General features: G+C 43.9%; 1 protein-coding gene across 8 annotated transcripts in view; it reads right to left on the reverse strand.

The window, feature by feature from the left end:
- Positions 1 to 3,220: 3,220 nt before the first annotated feature.
- The window catches only part of Cpeb3 (cytoplasmic polyadenylation element binding protein 3), a 180,199-nt gene continuing 159,439 nt past the window's right edge, over positions 3,221 to 23,980 (reverse strand). For all 8 annotated transcript variants that reach the window (XM_076919705.1, XM_076919747.1, XM_076919738.1 and 5 more), the window contains one exon: positions 3,221 to 8,977. In XM_076919705.1, the coding sequence (XP_076775820.1) occupies positions 8,750 to 8,977 (228 nt within the window). In that variant the 3' untranslated portion in view covers positions 3,221 to 8,749. The remainder of the gene's footprint in view (positions 8,978 to 23,980) is intronic.

Below are 23,980 nucleotides of genomic sequence, written 5' to 3' on the forward strand. Positions count from 1 at the left end.
TGGGCCCATATGCTTTAAGAATTATAGATACAATTCACACACACATAAATGTGTGTGTATGATGCTATGCAAACCTTAGCTCAATTGTGGACATATACTTTAAACCAAAATAATACAACTTGGAAGAAAGCATGGGGCTTGGGGGTGTGGCGCAGTTGGCAGAAGTGTGCCTAGCATTCAGGAAGCCCTGGCTTTCATTCCTAGTTTGGTGGCTGCAAAACACTCAACAGGTAAGAAGCAAGGGGGTCAGAACTTCATGGTCATCCTTGGCTACCTACTGAGTTAGAAGTTGGGCTACATGAGACCCTGACTCCAAAGGAGAAAATAAAAAAGGTGACCCTGTGTTGAACATGGTTTCTTAGACGTGACATCTGTGACATTATCTCAATGGTAGCCAAGGCAGGAGCTTGAGGAGAAACTACAATGTCACATTCAGCTAGTTTTACACACCCCTACTTACCTACCTACCTTACCTACCTCAGTGGCTTGCTCCTAGGCTCACACACAGCTAGTTTTATAGCCCAGGTCTACCTTCATAAGGATGTTACTGCCCACAGTGGGCTGGGCCCTGCTACTCCATGTAACAACCAAGAAAATGCCCAACAGGCATACATGCAGGCTAGTCTGATGGAGGCTATACTTTGAGGTTCCCTCTTCTCAGGTATGGCAGACTGATAAGGTTAGCCTCCACAGCTTCCTTTGCAGTAGCCTTTATTAACCAGTAAATGTGCTTTCCAGAAAGTGGGCTGTCTGAACTCAAGCTTAAAGCTGGTCAGTCAGAAACTGAGACTAGCAACTGGCATCTAAAAATTGGGAAGGTGTAGGTGGTCTGGAGGGCGGGCTGGGCTCTCAACCTGTGGAAGCTGATGCTATAGCAAGTCTGGGTGTCTGCCACTCTCTAGGCAGGCGCTGGCAGAGCTAAACTGGAGAAGCTTCTAGTTGTGTCCACTGCCGGTTTCCACACACCTGATGTCAGGAGTGGCTTGTGTTTCAGATTGTGGGGCACACACCTATCATCCCAACAGTTCAGAGGTTGGAGCTGAGTTGTTGCATGTTCAAAGCCGGTCTGTGCTACATGGCCACTACCAAACCAGCCAGGGTTAAGACCCTGTTCCTAAAAAGAAATAACGCACACAAAAGGCAAATGCGTATGCCGAAAGATGTTCTTCATCACATGGTAGAACACTTCTAATCCGAACAAAAACTACTAGTCACCTTTTAGGATGGTAAAAATCCAACACACGTAATGTGAGAAAAACCACAAAGGGTCAGGCAATCCTGAAGGACTGCATTGGGGTGTGTGTGTTTGAGTATTTGTGTGTGTGTAGTAAGAGATGCAGTTTTGAAGACAGTTGGGTTGTTGCTTACAGAACTACCCATTGAAGACAACTGATTCAGCTTCCTAAAGAAGCTTTTTCAGCACTACCCTTTATCCTCAGCTCTGAGGCTGCTGTGCCCAAACCAACCCATGCATCAAGCAGCACACTCAGGCCCAGTCCACTGATCTGACTATGGGGGTGCTTCCCTGCCCATTTCCTGTCTAGTTATGCAGGCTGCTCCACGGTGGCTTATGTTTGTTGTCTTCTGTTGATCTTTTTGGGTTACCTCACAGATCTGCAATCACCAATTAACAAAAAAAGTCACAAAACCCACCCCCCAGCAAACCCCTGGTTTCCATGTTCAACAGTCTACTTGGTTCAGCTGCTCCAGCTAAAACACGGGAGAGCATGTGTGAACCTTACTGACTACATCTGCTCAAAGCCAGCCTGGGCTACGTTGGACAGTACTAGGCCAGCCAGGATTAAGACCCTGGTCTAGAAAGAAATGAACAATGTACACAAAAGGCAAAGGATTATGCTGAGATGCCCTTCATCTTTTGATGAAGACCTACACAAGGCTCTCTTAAAAAAAAAAAAAAAAAAAGCGGGGTGCTCACTGATGATGAATGTTTCTGGAAAGCACTCCCCTCTCCACCTACCCTGCCCTAACATCCGGGCTGGTGCTGACCAGCCGCCTGCTGCCCACCAGCTCTTCAGAGTTGAAGGTTCAAGCCACACACAGGACCAAACCCAGAAGTTTCTGTCTCAAAGACACCTTCGCCATACTTCCTCCCGCTTCATGTCGCAGGGCAGGACATCAGAGCCATTTTCTGAAGGGACTAGTGCAGGGGTCCAAGGCAAATGGGCACCCTGAAGAAAGGAGTCAGTGTGTTCCTTAACGTGTGGCTGTTCATAAAGCAGACTTCAAAGGGGTCCGCTTTGGAGCAGTGCTACGGGCTCCACGGCTGTGGCCACTCAAGATAAGGCCAGCGCTCTTACCTGCAGACCTGGGACCCTGGAATCCAAGCCCATGACATCCAGGGCAGGTGGAGGCGTCCAGGGCAGGTGGAGGCGGACTTGGGCTGAGTAGTGGGCAGGGTCACGTGGAGGCGGCAACCAGACACCGAGGCCCCGCCCCCGGGATGCTCTCCAGTGCCCTCTCACCTTTCTGCGACCCCTCCTCCCGGGACGCCCTTCCAGTGTCCTGCCCTCCCCTGCTCTCTCCATTCCGAGAATAGCTTCAAGGACCGTGTGTGTGTGTGTGTGTGTGTGTGTGTGTGTGTGTGTGTGTGTGTGTGTGTGTGTAGACCCACCAGGACCGAACTGTGTGTGTGTGTGTGTGTGTGTGTGTGTGTGTGTGTGTGTGTGTGTGTGTGTATAGACCCACCAGGACCGAACTGTCCAGTGCTGGGTTCCGCATCTTTTTCCCAGAGAAAGCGTGCAAGACCAGAATGCACACCAATTTTTCCAAAGCCCCATTTTCTGAAAAAATTTATTAGGAGACTTTGGTATCCTGTGACAACAGTTCTGGTTAAGGAGTTTGGCCTCATGTGGCAATGTACTGGCAATTAAAAGACAAGGCATTGGGGGGCAGGGATTGGGGAAACTGCTCAGGGGCAGGGCCCAAATTTACCTTGCCTGAGATCTAGTAGACCATTAAAAGCACAAAAAAGAAAAAAAAGTGATACACAACCCCCATGTGTATCACCTGAGCCCACAAATGCCTCCCTGTTTCAAATTTCCTTGTGCATTTGAAAGTGTGGGCTCTGAGAAAAAAGTGAGCTTTGGTGGAATATGTGAGCTGTTTTGTTTTTTAAAAACTAATGGAGCAAGTCAGAATTTCCCGATGAAAAGTAGACACATGGAGATAGTCCTTAGCAAAAGATGACACGCACCAGTGCTTCGTACAACTAGATTTAATAAGTTGTTATTACAGAAAAAAAGTCCAAACTACAAAGTGTAAGCGGTTAAGCGACAGCTGCGAGAGCTCCACGTTCAGTCACAGTAGCGAATCCGTACAAGCAGTTTTAGTCCCCAGGGCAGAAGCCGAGGAAGGGTTACCAGCAAAAAACAAACAAACAAACAAACAAAACAAACAAAAACCAATCCAAGAGAACAGGTAGGAAAAGATACAGAACAGTTAAAATTAGTTGTTAGTTGAAAATCAAATACAGAGATCTGAGCTGTGAACATCTAAAAGTCATGTCCATCAGTTTCCACGGCGAAAATACAAACACCTAATACTTTATACCCCCAACAGCACTATGTCCAGGAGCAGGCATTGTCCTGTGCTAGCACCCACGCTCTCGGGGTCCCAATGAACTACTGTAATCTTACAAAGTCAAAATCCCTGGATCCACTTCTTGACCCACTTTGGGGTATAAAGTCAACAGTATCAATTATAAAATACTCTGGTGGGATGGAGTACCATAGCAGCTGAGTTTGACAAGTTTGGTTATTAGAAAAGAAAAAAAGAAATGTTAGCAGACACAGCATACAAACTAGTGAGAGAGGAGTGGTCCATACAAATAAGCCAGTTTTAACAAAAAGACACTTTTTTTTTGTTATCACTAGTCTGTGACTAACCTTTCATTCAAACCTTGCAAGCTGAGATGTCACAATACTCAAATATTTAGGTAGGAGCTTTACCCAGTTAAATGCCACTTTGTTGCTAATATAATAGATAAAATGAAAACTAGCAGTTATTTGCTAATTGCACAAATGCAGTTCACTGCATAGCCCATGCCGCACTAACAAGCGATAAAACACAAGATATAGGCAGAGACCTACGCATAATCTATACCACTAAACAATAATTTCCCCAATTTCTTCTGTTCCTAATCATTTATTTGTAGTTAATGTAAAATTCCAACCAATAGGACCCAATTTGAGTTAAAATTTTACATCACAACTTGATCTAATCTATATATTATTTACAAAACTGAATACATAGAGCGAACCCAAGAGCCAACTCTGGACACACGCTTATCTGTTATTGATTAACCTCTCTCCACTTCAACAGAACTAGAAGAGGCCACCAACAACTAGCAGAAATGCACCATCTATGTAGAGCAAGTCCCTGGATGTTCTGTTTACACAACACCAGCTCTGCAACCCAGAGATGTCTCTGCAGTAATGCAGATGCCTTGGCTGACAGCTGCTTTCACAGTGCACTCCAGGGGTGGGGGGTAGGGAGGGAGGTATGGAGGGAGGTGGGGGGACTGGGGAAGCAGCAGCAGGAAGGCAGACAGATCATGCACAGAGTGGCCTAATGTCACCCCAAGAAAAGGCAAACAAGGGGCGCCATAACAGAGAATAGATGGGGTGTGAGAAGATGCAGCTAACACATTAACAGTGGTGACCTGTGCTTCCCCAGGGCCTGCCGTCAGCCCTTCCTGGGGACACGGCAGGGACACTACAGGTGAGCCATTCAAGTCATGCAACAGACAAGGTGGGGCTTCTCACACACATCACCACTGTGCATGTGTGTGTGTGACAGATCTGGGGGGAAAGGTACCAGCTCATACATGGACAGCAGTTGGTAGTGGATTCACACACACACACACACACACACACACACACACACACACACACACAACACACACACACACACACACATTTTAGGGAAAGCACTGGACACTGCTGGCCGAGCTAGGCTTCACACCCAATGCTATTTCAGGAGGGGTGACTTCGTTATCTGGCCACAGATTTGGCTGCATCTGGTGTTGTATAAACCCACTGTGACATCCTTAGAGACCTGTACTGTGACATCCCTAGTCTCACACTGAACACTGTAATAAAGGAAAAGGCTTGTCGAGATCTCGCACGTTCTGCTCATTCTGTCGTTTTATTATCCAATTGTCCATTACAGTCCCAGTCGCTTTACAGAACCGACTGTTTCCACCCTTGTCACATTGTAAACCACATCGGCAAGTTAATACATAAAGCTTTGCATTTCAAAAAACTAGACACTTTAGTAACAATATTACAAAGGTTTTAGCTTCAAAAATAACTGAAAATGAAAAAAATAAACTTTTAAAGAATTAGCATCATAAAATTAATTTATTCCAAGTAAAAATACAAAATAATATTATGACGTTGACCAGATATGAAAGTCCCTCCCAGAAACAACTCTAGTAATGATTGAGAAAGCACTCCTTAAAGAAAATACGAAATAAAATGAAAAATATGTAAATATGTTTAATTTTTTTCTTAGCAAAAAATCTTTCTAAAAATAACAATGAAAATTTGTCTCAGTACAAAGGCTACGTTACTATTGAAAAAATACCAGCATGAGGAAAAGGTACATATCTGACAGTAGAAAATGGGTTCTGTGAGTCACAATGTCTAAAGTCTGCAAGGAAAATAAATCTGCAATAAAGATTTATGCCTTTTTTCTTTTCTTTTTTTTTTCTATTTTTTATACAAACAGTACAAACAGTATTGCACGTAACAACAAAGAGTCGAGGTTAGTTACAGCCTTCAAAAAATCCACTAGTTCAAGTGTCCCATCAAGGAAGGGTCACGGCAGGACCTGTGTTACCCAGGGGCTTCCCAGTCAAGTTGCAGGGCAGAACACCTCTGTGTTTTTTTAAAAAATAATTTTTTTGAAGGACCCTCTCTTTTAATATAACATTAAGAACTTGGGAGGGGGGCACATTTATTTACAAAACAAAAGGGAACATGTTATAATTTAATAAACTAAAAAAGTTCTCTTTAAAAAAATACAAACAGAAGAACTCTTTCACAATCCTGGTCAGTCACACAATCAACACTTGATTATAAATATACAACTTAAGGGAAAGGAGTTTCCATCACATAAGTCACAGCCCTCAGCACCAAGTGGAGTCTCTCTGACAACCTGGTCTCTGCGACACTGTGGCCTTCGAGTTATATCTTACGCTGCACAGTCTCCCGGCTCCTCTAGAGCCCGGGGTATTTTAGTACATGAAAGAGGGGTGCTTCTTCCAAACGTTTGCGTCTCTCACATAGTTAGGTAGATTTCTGTAGGTTAGATATGATCTGTAATATAGTTATAAACCTCTAGCTTCTTCATTTTCAAAAAACACAAATAAGCATGAAAAAAATAAAGTTACCCATCTGTTAAACCATTTTCTTGCAGAATTAAATTAATATATATTTTCTGAATAAACTTACTTAGAAAATATCATTTTCTTTCCTATATTTCAAAATTGAGGTATTGCAAAAGATCATGTCAGTCAGAAAGCATGCCTTTTTCCTTAAAAACAAACAAGAAATCATCAGCCAACTTTTGAAAACGTTCTAGAATATAAAAAGTAGTAGTGCGTAACAAAATTCCCATACAGATGAAAAAAAAAAGGTAAAAACAAACATAGAAAAAGGAACCAAACCAAACCAAACCAAAGCACATCTGGGCTGCAGAAAAGCAGTTATCACCAAAAGGCCCAGAGAAAACCTGAAGGGGGAAGGTTCTAATAGGCATCTTTTAATTCTGTAAAAAACTATTTTGTTTCTCCTTTTTTTAAAAATTTTTGAGAACAAACTGTAACTGGAAAGCCAGTGCTCACAACTAAACACAGGAGAGAAAGGAAAAAAAGGACCAACTATAACAAAAACCATGCAACACTAACTTCAAGACAGAACAAGGACATCACAGCACAAAAGACACATTGACTTCTGTCTACTCTGCAGTGCCACATCCAATCAGATTGTCCCCAGAATTCAAAACAAAGGAAGAAGGGTTTAAAAGCTTTACAGAGTCTTGCAATCACCATGTGTGTCTCCATCACTCTCTGCAGCCCAGGAGTGAATACTAGAAGAACGTCCACTAGCACGAGCAGGGCTTCACTCTATTCAAGCTATACAGGATACATCCAGGGAGTTAAGCAGTTACTGTCTCACAGAAGGCCCCGTCTGCCCAGGCCGTCTCGCTTGGTGCAGACATTTCTTTAGCATCAGCCTTCTGTGGCCTCCTTAGCTATGTGCCTCCAGTCAGTCTGCTGACTTATTCTAGATTCTGTGTGTGTTCTTAGTGTGTGTATGCTAAGATGAGCTCTTTGGCTTTCTGGACAAGGTCTGAAGCTAAGGAAAATGGTGCAAGCACTAGGAAGTCACCACTCAGAGCTCATGTGTTAATATACCAGTTACGAATGGTCAGGCTCATTAATGTCTGACACAGAGGCTTGAAACAGTTACTTTTGATCACAGTTAGACATAATCACTTTACTATATAAAATAAATTGCACAATATATAACAGCACCGCAGTACTTCATCTACCACCCACAGGGTTGCTGGAAGAGCGTCCTACACTACGGTTTCTATTGGGTATAATAACGGTCGTCCTGTGATGGGCTCTTCCGGTCCATAAGCGTTCCATCCACTGAGGCATGCCTTCCTCCCACAGATTACCAATTCTTTGAATGAAAAAGAAATCCTTTTTTTTTAAAAAAAAATGAGTATTTTATAGCTTATATAGATTCTTAATTTGTGCATTGTGGGAAGGTTTTATACTAGACATTGGATATAAAATTTATTGCATGCAGCAACCGCATTAAGTAAGCATGCAGCCAGGAACGGCGGCCTCTGACGGCTCTCTCTGGTCTCTCATGATCTCCCTCCGGCAGCTGGCTCTATCCCTAAACCACAAAAGTGTGTTGTTGGGTTCTTGTTTTTGTTTTTAATTGATACCTTATCCTGAATAGAGTATTATGGTATCAACAATACCATTTTAATAGCAGCAAAAGCTATTGCAGCATAAATTTACATAACACTAAAAGATCTAACCCAAATCCTCAGCAAAACAAAAATCAAACATGAAGGAAAATGAAAGACCCAGCTTGTGAGGTATCCGTACACGTCAAAGTACAGAGCAACTACAGGCTTATCTTCGTTAAGGGCTAGCCTTACTCTACGAGACCCCACTACTGACTGCTGATTGTAAAGTGTTTGCTACATCGGCCCCTACTTACATGTGTGGCCTTTGGTAAGTCTTGGGTGACTCTCTAAGTCTCTGAAAATAAGCACGTGTTCCAGTTCAGAACCAGTCAGAGCAACGACAACACAACATCAAACACAGAGTCACAGCCATCAACCTGACAGCTGTGAATGAGAATGGCAGTCTACGTACTGTGGAGGTGACAGATCAGTGTAGGAAATCAAGGTACCAAGCAGACAAGGTGTGAACCAAAGTGCAAATGGGTACCAACACACACTCTGCGATTCTGCATTATACTGGACGCTGAGTTCAGTAATATGATTGTAAATGATAATAATAATAATAATAATAATAATAATAATAATAATAATAATAATAAAAAGACCCATTTCTTCTTTAAAAATCGAGAACGAATGCACAGATTTCCAGAACACCATGAGCCCTGAGGCAGTGTCCTCTCTTCCTCCTTGTGATCTACTCCAGTGCTTGTAGCTGTGTTGGCCGGCCGGGGGCTCAGCTCCAGCGGAACGGGACGTGCCGGGGGCGGTCGCCTCCCTCCTTCACCAGTGGTTTGTGGAACTCACGGCCGGCTCGGGAGTGGATGCTGGCCCAGCAGTACTCACAGTAGTACTGCAGACAGGTGACATTGGCACAGAAGAATGGGGCAAACTTCCCACCGCAGCGTGTGCCCTGACACTCATCACACATCTGATCATCCAGCACGTACGGCTTCACTTCCACCTGGACCCGAAGAGGAGAGACAGGAAACAGGTCAGCAGGGCTTCCTTAGCCTTGAGTCTGCTAGTCTGAAGCTGTGTGTGTCACAACACACAGCTCTTTGTGCTCGACTGGCTATCTGACTTCTAAAGGGCACAACCCCCACACACAACTGTGCACCCATAGAGGGGCCCATGAAGCTACATCTCACCTTGTGTAGGACAGAATCTCAGTGCAGGACAAAGAATATTCCAGAGAGAAAATGCTTCAGACAAAGGCCAGCAGTTTGAAAAGGCATACAGGTAAGTGACATCTGCTAGAATCAAGTTTGATGGGGTGACAGTGGGCTGAAGGGAGGCTTTGGGCTTCTGTTGTGATGACTGGAGCCCACAGACTGCAGGGGTCATGCTGAGGTGTCACTGGGACGTGCTTTATCGCCTTACTCTCTCCATTTCGGGAAACAATAATGGAAGCTCTTTAGGGAAGATTTAATGGACCAAACGAAGCCAAGCTACATGACATGAAAGCCTTTCAAAACCAAAATTAGAAAATGCCTGCTTGCTTCCCTGTACCTCTTTCTCAGAGCCTAGAAGAAAGACTGGCTTGTAAATTTCTTTGTCTTCAACATCAGGAGGAATAAGTATGGAGTCTGATCAAGTCCCTCCTGTACCTGTGCTGGAGCCACAGGGCACGAGTAAACCTGTAGCTAGATTTCAGTCTTGCAAGGTGGCTCAACTGACCCCAGAAGCCTCTATGAGGGCATGACCAGGGAGCTCACCAAGGATGTGGAAGAGGGGAAGCAGGCAGGGGCATGAGCACAGAGGCTGGAGACTACCACTGTGTTCTTCTCTGTAGGCTAACTGCTCACTGTGAGCTCCTGTCTACAGGTCTAGCTAGCAAGACATGTTCTCTTGGAGGGCTGTCATGAGAAGACAAGCCACCCAAGGGGAAATGTCTTTACTGCTGCCCAGGCCACCTCCAGCAGAGGATTGAGTAAGTAAGGATTTTAAAAACTCCTATCCCATCATCTCTGCATTAGGAGTCAAGCCTGCCTAGCCTCTCAGCCAGGCCACACCAGAAACCTGTTCCCTTATCTGCGCACTGGGAGAAAAACCTTCCCTACTTTACAGATTCCCTATAAAGAGGCAGTGAAGTGGCTCACCGGGGCACTGCTCCCCATATGGTAGGTACAGCTGCAGTTCCTATAGCTTCTTGAGGCCAGACCATCTCTGTGCTTGGATGTGCTTAGCGTCAGTCCGCATCTGCCACCATGCTCTCTCAAATACATGTACCATCTTAGCAGGCCATCACAAAGGTCTCCTCCTTGGTCAAAGGTTCTATACTGCCCACGGTGCTGAGCCCAGGCACCTCAGCAGAACAGTCGGTTCCTGTGTCCTGTGCCTCAGTGGGAGCCCAGCTGTAGCTGGCAGGCTCTCTTCCCCAGTGACTTCCCTAGCAGACTCTGCTGCCATAGCTCAGCCTCCTCCCATGCCGCCCCTGGCCGACTTCAAAACCTTCTGCACCTGCTTCCAGCACTCTGAAGCCTTGCATCCAGTGACACCCAACCACTGTTTTCTTTTCTCTTTCTTGTATAAAATCAACAGTGTGTGTGTGTGTCTGTGTGTGTTGTATGTGCTCGTGTGTTCAGATGCATGGTCCATGAGTATGCAGGGAAGCTAGAGGAGAAGTCTGGGTGTTCTGTTCCCCACTTTATTCCCTTGAGACAGGTCTCTCCCTGAACCTGAGCCCCACAGGCAGGCCACAAGCCCAGTGAACCTCCTGTCCGCCCCACTCCAAGCAATGCTAGGATTATAGGATTACATTCCGGCAGGGATCCAAACCAAGGTCCCCATACTTGCACATCAAACACTTTACTTCCTGTGACATCTCCCCCAAGCCAACCATTTTTTCGTTGTTTTTGTGGTGGCCTGAATGAGAATGGCTTCTATGAGCTCATACACCTGAATGCTTAGTCCGCAGTCAATGAACTGTTTTGGAAGGATTGGGAGGTGTGTCCTTGTGAGGATGTATGTCACTGCAATGTGTTTTGAGGTTTTAGGCCCAGTGTCTCTCCCTGCCTGCTGCTTGCAGATCAGGATGCAAAGCTCTCAGCTACTGCTCCAGTGCCAGGCCTATCTGCCTGCCACCATGATGATTGTGGACTGGCCCCAGTTAAATATTGTCTTTTATAATAGCTGCCTTGGCCATGGTGTCTCCTCACAGCAATAGAATAGTAACTAAGGCAGTAGCATTGTTTTTTTTTTTTTTTTTTTTTTTTTTTTTTTTTTTGAGACAAGGTCTCATTATGTAGCTCTTGCTGGTCTAGAACTTGCTACATAGACCAGGTTGACCTCAAACTCACAGCCTCAGAATGCTAGGACTAAAGGTGTGAGCCACCATGTCTGAAATCAACAATTTTAAAGTGTACAATTCAGTGCTACTTATTACCTTGACACCATGTGAAGACATTACCTAAGGATGCCAAGTGCTTCCCTCTGAGCTCAACTGGAAATCGTATACACACTTTCTACATGTTTGTCTCTTCTGGAGAGTCTACAGAAATGGTTACATATGTGAGATCCGTTTCATCCGGCCTTACCATGTTTTAAGCTCTTCTGCATGCACAAGGCTCTGGACTCTACCTGAGTAGCACGTCACCCCCACTGTAGCGTGGAGGAACACTCATTTTTGTTTTTTAAATGACTACGTGGTGTTCCACTGCACCTTTTACCCGACTCCCACATTCTGTTCGCTCATCTGTTGGGGACACTGGGTTGTTTCTACCTCTGATGTGCTGTAACTGGAACTGCTCAGAGAGTGCATGTCCAGACATTTGTGAGAGCAGCCATCTCCAGGACTTTAGGGTAGATGCTTAGGGAAGAACTCAGGCAGGCAGGCAGCATTTGATCTTAACTTAAAAAGACATGTGCTATGCATGTGCACATGTGTGTGCATGGATGTGTGTGCAGGCTTCTTGGTAAAGCCGGAAGCTAGCGAGTCTCAGCAATTCTCCTGTCTCAGCCTTCCTTGTAGCTGGAATTACAGGCATTTGTGTGGAAGTGTATTACACAGGTGCTGGGATTCAAACTGGTCCTCACAACTGTGAGGCAAGTGCTCTGAGTTGCTGAGCCATCTCTGCAGACATTCAATGGTTTGGTTTTTGATCTTTTCTGCAGCAGCTATAACTACTTTGCACTCCAACTCACAAAGCAGCATGGCAGCAATTTCTACATATGTGTCAATAATTTAGTCTCCATTTGTGGGTTATAACCACCGTGGTGGGGATGATGTGGACTGTGAACTCGCTGTGGCTATGACTGGTATTTATTTAATAACCAAGGATATTTAACTTCTTTTCATCTGCTCTGTGATGGTTTGTATATGGTTGCCCCAGGGAGTGGCACTATTTGGAGGTGCGGCCTTGTTGGAGTAGGTGTGTCATTGTGGGTGTGGTCCTAGCTGCCTAAAAGCCTTCAGCAGCCTTCAGATGAAGATGTAGAACTCTCAGCTCCTGCTGTACCTTGCCTGCCTAGATGTTGCCATGATCCCGCCTTGCTGATACTGGTCTGAACCTCTGAACCTGTAAGCCAGCCCCTATTAAATGTTGTCCTTATAAGATTTGCTTTGGTCATGGTGTCTGTTCACAGCAGTAAAACCCTAACTAAAACATGCTCATTATTTTAAGGTAAGTGTATGACTCATCTGTCTCAAGTGTTCTTGGGACTGTGAGGGGCAGGCAGGTACCAGTACCCCAACCCCAAGCGTGGCCATGTACCTGTCCTCTATGGAGAAAAGTCTATTCAAATCTGTTGTCTTTCTGTTGTTGAGTTGGAGAGTTCTTCATATATTCTGGATTCAGCCTGGATAATGTCCGTTCTACTCTGTAAGTTGCCTTTTCAGTTTTTGGACAATGTTCTTTGATACAGAAAAGTAGGTCACACATCATAGCTGAAGAGACAACGTGATGTGACCAGACGGCTTTTCTAGCTACTCACTGGCTTCCAGCTGAGCTCGGCAGCAGCAGACTTGTGAGGGTTTTGCAGGATCTAGTTGGAGCTTTGTGAAGACCTTCATGCTGGGCACAGACAATCCTTATTACCGGCTGCAGTAGCTCTCCCTAAGCTACATCTCCAGAGGACAGGCATGTCCCCTTGATCTTCACTTAAGAGTTAAGAGATCTTACTTAAACATTACGATGTGCAAGGCATGGTCACAGGTGCCTGCAACCCCAGTACTTAGGAGACAGAGGCAGAAGATCAGGAGTTTGAGGTCATCCTGAGCTACATCAGTCTGTCTACACACACACACACACACACACACACACACACACACACACACACACACACACACCTTCTGTCCCAGCATAAGCAAGCAGCGTGAAGCTCTTGCCAGGTCAGGTGATACAGCACAATGCAGTCTTTACTTTTCTGCCACCCCTTCAAACTGCTATAATTTCTAACACCTTCCAACTGCCTTTTAAGTTTGTGAACTATCTTCATTTTTTATTTTTACTTAATTAATACCAGTCAGTAGGAGTTTAACTAGAGCATGTGCTTTTGGATAATACTGCAATCTGGGAGGCCTTTCCTGAAGACAGCGCCAGGCTTCTTCCACACAGGTGAGTGGAGCTGACAACAAAGCCTCTGAGAGCACCTGTGTGGAAGGCGTTGATGTGAGGGTTTGCACAAAGATATGCCAAGGAGACACTGTCCATGAAGGACACTGATCTTCAGGTCATCCTGTGCCACCACAGGAGGGTGGTTATTTTGTATAAATTGGATTCATCCATGTGACTAGTGTTCAGAGGCTCACTGACAAGTTGCTAATTACCAGCTAACATCACTATACAATGGAGGATAAGACACAACTCCTCCCTAAAATAGGTTTTGAGGCTAAACTGGTGGCTCAGTGATTAAGATGAACGTCACACAGCATGGAAGCCTAAGTGTAGATCCAGGACCTACATACAAGCCAGGCAGCAGCCATTTCCACATGGAAGATGAGACAGAGGCTCTTTAGGGCCCGCTGCCTGTTAGTCTAAGCAATAAGTGAGGTAGGGGACTGATGAGATACTGTTTCAAAAATACAGTAGAGAGTAACTGATACCCCAACATCAACCTCTGCCCCCCCACGAACATGTATACTCAACAAAATAAAAAATAGTAAACTGAGTCAGGTGGTGATGGCACACACCTTTTGTTCCAGCACTTAGGAGGCAGAAGCAGGTGGATCTCTGAGTTTGAGCCAGCCTGGTCTACAGAGTGAATTCCAGGACAGCCAACCTAGTCTACAAAGTGAGTTCAAGGATAGCCAGGGATACATAGAGAAATCCTGTCTAGAAAGTCAAAAATAAACAAATAAATATACTAAATTGAATCAATAACACAAAAGAAAAGTTTCCTAAAGGCATCCCAAAACTCTCCGTAGTTTCTGCCATATCCCAACACCATCTGACTATTTTCTGGTATTTTGGTAACTATCCAAATTAACTCTACTTTTCTTGATAAAGAAATACAGTAGAAAAAAAAGCTGGTCTGTCAGTCACGTAAATCACTTAGTTTTAGGGTGTCAATTCAACTGTGACACTGATGACATCAGCATAGTAGGAACTGAACCACAGGTCTGTACTACCACAAAAGCCCAAGTACCCAAGTCCTAGGCAAAGCCAACCATACAATCAAGTTGACCCTCTACTTCCAGGAGACTCAAGGGCCAGGATGTGAGAATGACATACAGAAACAGTTAGATCAACCACCACATGGGTGACCAGGCCCAAGGACACAGAGTGCCTGTGGCACAGTAATGTTCTCCTATAGGCAAGGGGAACGGAGACAGAGCCTTTTACAGGAGAGACTGCAGGAAGCTAATTAAGAATTATACAAACCAAAAGAATGTCAGACATCACAAAATGATCTCAGTGCTTGACTTGTTTCTAATAATCAAGACACTGACAGAAAAGACCACTAGGAGGAGCACGAGCAGGTGCAGACTTCTCTCTCCCTGGACTAGAAGGTTTGTAGTAATGAGATGAGGCACTGGCTAAGGTTAGCTGCAGCGTGGCTTATGTTCTAAAAGCTGTATTAAGGGGAACTAAAACTGTATGCCTTTGATGAGAGATATCACTCAAACAAGCCAATCAGATATTTAGCCATCCTGGGGCAGGTAAGAGATGCTTCCAGGTGGCTGGCGGGAGCCAGTTAAAAGCAACGATTACAGATGGTGAAGTGCAAGTGGACAAGCTGGAAAAAGAGGCCAAATGAAGACATGAAACTAACCAGAGATGAATGCAAGGCTTGCCTGTGGTCATAATCATGCTGGCATGACTTGGAAAAAGGAGGAAGCCAACAAAAGGAGACACTGAATCATGCAATTTGTCAAAGATCTTAAGAAGCAAAGTGGGCTGGGGGTGGGGGTTGGCTCAGGTGGGGGTTGGTTCAGGTGGCTCAAACTTGAGGACTTGAGTTGGAGGCTCAACACTTACATACAAGCCAGGCTGTAAGCCCAGTGCAGCGGATGGATGCAGGGAGTGAGGAGTGGGGGTGGGGTGGAAGGCTGGGGTGGGTGGGAGGGCAGGGCTCTTCTCTGGCCAACCAGTTCTAGCAGAAACAGTGAGCTCTATGTTTAGTAAAGGATTTGTCTCAAAAAACAAAACAAAGCAAAAGAAAAACCGAAAAACCAAAAAACCATGGCAGAGAACACCAGAGGGCAGCTGAAGAAGCCCTCTGTCCCCAGCATGGGAGCACATCATAAGGACAGGAGGGGAGGAAGTCAAGGATATGGAGACCACGGCTGGGAAAGGCCATGAGAAACTACTCAGAGCCTGCCTCAGGTATGAGAGGAAGGAAAGAGACAACAGCACCTCTGTTAAACACAGAATTAAGCAGCAATTTGGCAAGAGAGCCTTGGGTCCACTCAAATGAAAAGCACATCTCTAAAGTGGGCCTCTTCCTTCACCTGGCCTTACAATCACTCTGTGGGGTGAGCTCCTGGATACTAGAATTAGGGGTAGTTGTCGATGTAGGGGCTCAGAGATCCGGGAAAGAAGCGAGAACCCAGGCACAGCTGCACTTTCTCACGGCAAGCAGTATTTGAGCCAAGTGAAGAAACCTAACTTACACGTTTGGCTGGAACCGTCGACTCTTCATTCTGGGAATCCTCCTGTGGAAGGGCACTGTCAGAAGGACCAGACTCATGGGAGATCCTATATGGTACCACCAGAGGGATGACAGCTCTGAATAGGGACATCCACAGCATGGCTCTAGACGGCCAGAGCGCTTCCAGGGTTGAAAGCACAAACTGTTAAGAGGTAGGCAGATCTCTCTGAGTTTGAAGCCAGCCTGATCAGCCCAGGCTATACTGTGACTCCCAAACTTCTCTCAAAAAGAAAACTCCAGGCTGAGGTCCCCCAAAAGATGCTGTGAATGTAAGCTTGGCACATCATGTTTTTATCAGAAACAGTCTTTCCTATAGATCCAGGAAACAATCACAGTAGTTGAAGAGGTATAATCAATTTTGAATTTTTTTACTTGAATAGATTCAAAACACATATGGAAGTTATCAGTGAGAGACATGAAGATGATCAGCTGACAATAACATAAATAAACTTTAATATCTAAAGGCCACGTCACAGCCACGTCAGATAAGACTCAACATATCATAGACAGGACATTCGTTAAAAGGATTGTGACTATGTGATGAAGATGAATAGCTCTAAAGTGAGAGGTTAGAATACATTCTCTGGCCAATAGGAAGAAGTTCTGAGTTTACCACATAAAACCAAAGTTCCTAGGGCTGGAGGTAGCTCTGTAGCAAGAGCAATCCGACGCTCTTGCAGAGGGTCTAAACTCGGTTCCCAGCATCCACATAAGATGGCACCTACAACTTCACATCCAAGACATCTGCCTTCCCCTTCTGGTCTCCATGGGTGCCGCATTCATGCGCACACACCCATATGCAGATGCACAAACTCATACATATAATTTAAAATAAAATGAAAAGAAATTCCTGAGGTCTGAACAAACTTAACATCTCAATAAACCAATTCTGACAGTAGTCACTTAAACACTACAGTTGGGATCTTAGTGCCATGACAGGATCCATTTAGAATGGGGCAGGTCAAGTCATCTCCATCAGAGCCACACATGGAATTTCCAAGATAGAGACTGATGGGGGTTGGAGGGGGACAGGCAGGGGTGACAAGTAGGAACACATCAGATTCTTTAAATATACTACGTGAGGGTTAGAAAAGAGCAGTGTTCCACCTCAAGTTTAATATAATTGGAAAGTGTTCAAAAGTGATGGATTAGGTGTGATGGTATCTGTTTCCACACTAGCCTTAATGTGATTAGGGTATTCCATGATTAGGCCATGAAAGGCCCTGGATCACTTACTAGGTCATTTCCTAGCATCTCGAACAACATGTATTCTTGGAACATTTAATGAGAGGACCCAAGGCCTTTAACATAATGCACTCAAAACCTGGCTTGAATCAGAGACTCTATCCAGACCTAAAAACCACACAGCTTCATTAATAGTCCCCCTAGTTACCACACCCAGCCATTGCTAACACAGGCTGGCCAGGGATAGCTGAACATAATGCTGAGTTTCAACTGTCTGTGAGCTGAAATCCCACAGCTTAAAAAGCAGATGGCAGATGCCTAGGAAATGAAAGGAGCGATGTGCAAAGGTTTTTGCCAGCAACAAAAATCACCCACAACCTTCCAGATATAGCAAATTCACAGTTATTAATTTTAAAGAAGCCCTGGGATAGACTTAAAAAAAAATCTGTATGGGGAATGGTTTGGGTTTTATTTTCTTTTGCTTTATAAAGGATAATAATTCTTACAGTTTTTCACAATCTCAGGTACTAGAAGGTGAAAGGTTTAAAATGATTCTGATGTCATCTCCATAGTTCAAAATGCATGATTACACAGCATGGACCATTGCCAGTACCTCCTCTATGTTTTATTGGGTGTGGAGATCTGTGAAGTCTCTGGCCTTAAAATCATCCCTTTAAAAATGTTACATTTGAAAAATTCACTTGTGTAATGTGCCATGGCATGCTCAGAGAGGTCAGAGAACAATCTGTGACAGTTGGTTGTCTCCTTCCACCATATGGGTCTCCAGGATGGAACTCAGGTCATCAGGCATGGTGGCAGTTGTGTTTCATTAAAGACACGTAAGAATAAGCACTCACCAAGGGACTGCTAGCTGGCTGATGCCACCTACCTGTAAGTTTGGAGACCCTGAGTGTTGTGCTAAAGTCAACAGCTAGGAAAATGACAATGGTCTTCTCTGACTGGTCATTCCATAAGACACATCTATACTCAAACATGAGCTAAAAAGAAAAAGGTTGTTTTGATACTGCACCTCACTGTGCTGCTCTCAAAGTTGTGACTCTTCTGCCTCAGCCTCCTGAGTACCTGGAATTATAAGGCCTGCACGACTCTGTACAGCAAGAAGAACACACTAATCCTGCTAAAACAGGGTATTCACACTAAAAATGACCGCAAGCCCTGAGACCTGGAGAGACAAGTGAGGAGAAGCCAAAGAGAGCCTTGACAGAAAGGCCCCCAAACTCTCACTGGATTACAATAAGATCCCTTTAAAAAGACTTTCTAATCAATGGCTGTGAGAGCCTCAGTGTTTCAAAAGAAGCCAGGCTGCATTAGTTCCTTGGTTTGGGGGTGCTGATTCCTCCCCCAAGGACCCAATTAGACATAGCTATAGTTATAGCCAGGATCTTTTAAACCAGATCAGAAGGGACAAGCCCTAGCAGTGAGATACAGCTGGGTTACAGGAGCACAGACTACAGGTCCCAGCAGAAATCATCTGAAACATGTCATCTAAACCCTCAGACCTTTTACTATTGAGTCATTATATATATTCCAGCTGTGACTGGCCAGGGACAAATTGTAATATCAACTCTGCACTTAGCATGGCGACTGGGTCATCTAATCTTCAAGGAGCTAAAAATATAATGCCTCTTAGCTCTCAGCAAAGTCAGGCTCAGTATGCTTCCAATAAAGAAGAGTAAAGACATGAACTACTTAAGGTGCTTGCGAAAGAAAGGGGCAGTAGATAGCATCTCATGAAGCGAAAAGATGTTGTTTTAAGGAGCATGAAAGTAAACAGTATGTGGGATCACTTAGCTGTTACAATGTTCTTTAAAACAAAGTATTTAGAAAAGCCCCAATTTGGTTAGTTGAAACTCAGTGTCTCTAGCCCTCAATACTAAGCTAAAATAGTAAAGAAAACATTATCAATGGTATTTAAATTTTATTTTCTTAAGTAAGACATTTGGGCGTTGGAGCTATAGCTCAGTTGGTAGAGTATGTGAATAGCATGCAAAGAGCTCTGAGTTTCATCCCCACACACAACTAAGTATGGTCGCACATGCCTGTAATCCCAACACCAAGGAGATGGAGGCAGGCAGGATCAGAAGTTCAAAATCAGCCTTGGCTACAACCAAGTGTGAGGCTGGCCTGGGACATATGGGATCCTCCAGGGCTCAAGGAGAGTACAGACACAGGGACTTGTTGGGATGAGAGGGAATGAGAGAGGCTAACAGTGGGCAAAGCAACCAAAATACATTACATACACATGCACTAGAGAGGGCTCAGGTTAGCTATGTGCACTAGAGAGGGCTCAGGTTAGCTATGTGCACTAGAGAGGGCTCAGGTTAGCTATGTGCACTAGAGAGGGCTCAGGTTAGCTATGTGCATTGTCTTCTTGAGGACAAGTTCTATGCCCAGCACACATGTAGGACAGCTCACATTACATACAGGTATAAAATCATCAAGAACAAATTAACTAAAAATAACATGGAGCCAGTTTAGATGCCTTAGAAAAAAAGCACTAGGTAATTTCAAGTAACCAAAGAAAAGAGGTATGTTTTAGGGCTTTTGATGCAGCTCCATGGAGAAACTCATGCCTGGCATTAAAGAGGCCCTGTGTCTGATCCCTGATACCACAAATCAGTCATAAACGAAAGAGTTATCAACTACACCTCCAATGTCCTGTCATTATCACAGACATGTCCAGAATACACTTGCCTCTCCCAGATAACCCATACCTGGAAAGTCTAGGGCAGGTGAAACACTTAGAAGAAAGAAAGAAGGAAAGGAAGGAAGAGAAAGAAAGAAAGGAAGAAAGAGAGAAGGAAGGAAGGAAGGAGAGGGAGGGAGGGACAGAAGGGAGGACTGAGGAAGAAGAATAATCAACTATGTATTCAGTTGTGTTCTTCTTTCATGTAATTTGAACATAAAAGAAGAAAAAGTTGAAAACTATTTTTCCTAGAACATTATTCTCCATACACAATATCTTAGAAAAGTTCTATGATAAAAAAACTGTGACTACTTATGAAAATGTCTCAATGAAATCATTATATGTTACGTGCTAATTAAAAATTTTAATTTATAATGTGGAACCTATTTGTGTGAAAACGTGCACCTTTCTTGGATGTTTACAATGAAGTTAACATGTAAAAAACTCTAATGTGTCCTAGATAAACTCATAGACCTAACTACTTTAAGCAAGCATTTTCAAACTTTTTTGATGCTTAGACAGATTTTAAACAAAAGATAGATTTAGAATAAATCCCTAGACTCATGGTTCACAGAGCACACTTTAGGAAGTGGTGATTAGGGGAACTAATCATAGTGACATCCTGGGTAGGACAGACCTGCCTTACCAGAGTCCTCCTGCTTAAAAACTAAAAATCAACAAATTTGTCCCTCACCTGAAATCTGTGATTCTCTTTATTATGCAAAATCTAATTACAGCCTTTAATGAACAACTCCCAGGTGATCTCCGACACCAGCCATTCAGAGTCACAGAAATCAGTGTGTTAGCTCCCAGTGCTACTAAACGGTGACAGTGCTTTATGGTTTTCAAAAGTGCTCTCTCTCTCTCTCTCTCTCTCTCTCTTGAGCATGCACACACACACTCACTCATGAGGCGGGAGCCGCTGTTCTTTTAAGATATATAGAAGAGCGAGGGAGACGACTCAGTGGATAAAGTGCTTGCTGAACAACTCTGAGGACTGGATTTGGTTCTCAGGAAGCCACACAAAAGCTGGGCACATACGGCAACTGCCTGCAATTCTAGCACTTGGAAGGCAGAGGCCAGGGATCCTTGGAACAAGCTGGCTAGCTCTGCTAGATGGATTGGTAAGCTCCAGGTTTACAAAAAGACCCTGACTCAATAAACCAGGTGAAGAATAAACCAGGTGAGAAACATGACCTGATGATAACTGTGGGCCTCCACACACATGTACACACACACACACACACACACACACACACACACACGCAAACACGTATACAAACCACACCCATATTTGCATACTATAACGTCTGTTAGTACTAGAATAAAGACCTTATACTGGCTGGTTCTAATCTATATCCTCCTCACTAGAGAGAAAGCGTTTATGGGCTGAAATAGCAGAGTTTACCCAGTGTTCACCCACAACACTGTTCGAGTCTCCCAAAGCCAGCTTAGGCTCAGGTTCTGACAGACAGACTGCTCGTGTCAATCCAGTCAAAGATTTTTGCTAGACTGAGTGTGACTCAGCTGACTTTCATATTCCTTTTATTGTTTTATAATTATCATATATAAAGCAGATGAAAGAGTAGGAAAATCCCATGTAAAAAAAGAGTCCCCATTTTTAGTGGCTTCCTTTTCCCATGGCAGGAGTCTCTCAGGTGTGAGTGACACAGACGTGAGCTATGCAGAGGACTGGATGTCAGGGCTCTCAGCCTGGAAGCATTCATTTGTCATCACTTCTAGAAACACCATTAAAACAGACAGACGGAGCGCAGAGACCATCTTCTGCTCTTGCTATACTTAGGTAGTTAAGACAGTTTCAGTTTTTTTTTCCACACCCCCCCAAAAAACATTAAAAAGAATATAAGCAAAATTTAATACTAATTTCCATTCTAGTTAAGGTTCAAAACATTTTCATTATGTGAGAAAAGATACTGACTAGAAAGGCATTTCTTTCCAAGTAAGATAGAAAAGAAAACCCTCCAGTCTATTAAATGGAAAATGAGAAATTCCTACTAGTGTGTCTTGGCTAACATCCAAACAGTGCTGGCACACTGATGCCTAGGTTAAATGTTTTTAGTGTTATCTTCAACTAAGCATTTCCCTTAATCTAAGGGACTACACGGGTATGTTAAAAGAGGGGGAGGGCAGGGAGTCGGTAATTAGCTGTGGACATAAGGTTTAAGTGGGCCAGCTTCATCAATAATACCAATAAATAACAGCTGTGTGTCCAGCAAGCGCCCAAACCACCCACCCATCTGCTCCTTTGTTCATTTCTGAAACACACTGGACACTTAGGCAGGTAGTCTTATTACCACAGAACCTTCTGACCTTAATGTCACACAACACTGGAGGAAGAGCCAGTTCTCAGTAGAGCAAAGATTCTCCATAGAGATATGAGTGGGCATGACTGGTTATACCCTAAGGGTCAGAGTTCACGGCCAGCCTGGGAGATATTGTTAGACCTCGTCTACAAAAGTTGTAAAAATCAAAATAACTGTAAAAAGCACAGGAAATCTTCAAACTTATTTTGTTAATGCTCTAGTACATCCAGAAAGATACTGAAGCCGTCCCAGCAATTTTCCATACCCCTTGTTCCATGCAGTAGACATTCCTGAAAAGTTATTAAATACTAAAACAAGTAAAAGTCTTTTGTTGTAGCCTGCCTATCTATCTATCTATCTATCTATCTATCTATCTATCTATCTATCTATTTTTGAAGACAAGGTTTCTCTATGTAGCCTGGCTGTCCTGTCCTGTTTTATAGACTAGGCTAGCCTCAAACTCAAGAGATTCTCCTGTCTCTGCTTCTCAAGTGCTGGGATTAAAGGTGTATACTGCCACCACCTGGCTTTCTTTTTCTTTTTTGAAGAATGTCTCACTATGTAACTCAAGTGGATATCAAACTCACAACATAGCTCAGGTGGGTCTGAACTTCTAACTTTCCTGCATTACCCTCCCCAGGATCATATGCACCAAACCAGCAGTTCTCAACCTATGGGTTGGGACCCTTTTGGCAAATCTGAGAAATGGAGAACAAGGCCAGCTATGGCTGGCTCAGGATAAGGAAGGTAGGAAAGGAAAGCAAGCATGTAGTATATGAAGGGTCATTTAGGAAAGTTTAAGGTTTTTTGTCTGTCTGTCTGTCTGTCTGTCTGTTTGTTTTAACCTTCATCCAAAAGGCAGTAGAATGTAACATTTGGTTTAAATAGAGGAGTGATTTATTTTAAATTATGAGCTTATTAGAATATTCCAATTGCTTTAAATGGGCAGCAGAGGTGGCGGATGACTGTAATCCCAGCACCCAACAGGCTGAGGCTAGAGGACTGTAAGTTTGTGGTCATCCTGGGAGACCCTGTCTAAAAGCAAAATAAAAACAAAAATAGAAGAACGACTTAGAGACAGAATATGAGGAAGTAACTTTATATGTTCAGTGAGAGACAACACATTCACCCTAATTTACTCTGCACACAATCAGGTTCTTTTCCTGTACCAGATACTCCCTGTACATATGTGTCAGAGTTGAGATCAAGGCATGGATGGATCTGTAAGGACTACGAGTCATGGCCCATTACTCCTGTTAGTGCTCCTGTGGCTAGACATGCCGAGCAAAACCTCACTGTCGTGAGGATGTAGCAGCTCCTTCAACAAAGGATGCTGAGACACATCCACAGTGGGGTTTAGTAGTGCCTGGACAACTTTGTTCCTGACTCCGACGAGCACAATTAATAATCAGGGCCTCTCCTGATGAGCCAAGTGAAGACAGAGGATACGGACAGTGAGCGCCTGCTCCCTGTATAGCAGACACACAGCTGATCTTCTTACCACACACAAGGTTGATATGAAAATACCTCTGTGATCTAAAACCCATCTTGGTGACAGGTGCACAATGGTACAAGTATACTGAAGACATTTGAGTTTGATTCTTAAATGGGCTGATTATAGACATCAATGTCATAAACAGCTAAATAAAGCTGTTAT

Source organism: Arvicanthis niloticus, chromosome 1 (assembly GCF_011762505.2).
Source record: "Arvicanthis niloticus isolate mArvNil1 chromosome 1, mArvNil1.pat.X, whole genome shotgun sequence".
NCBI classification, from domain to species: domain Eukaryota; kingdom Metazoa; phylum Chordata; class Mammalia; order Rodentia; family Muridae; genus Arvicanthis; species Arvicanthis niloticus.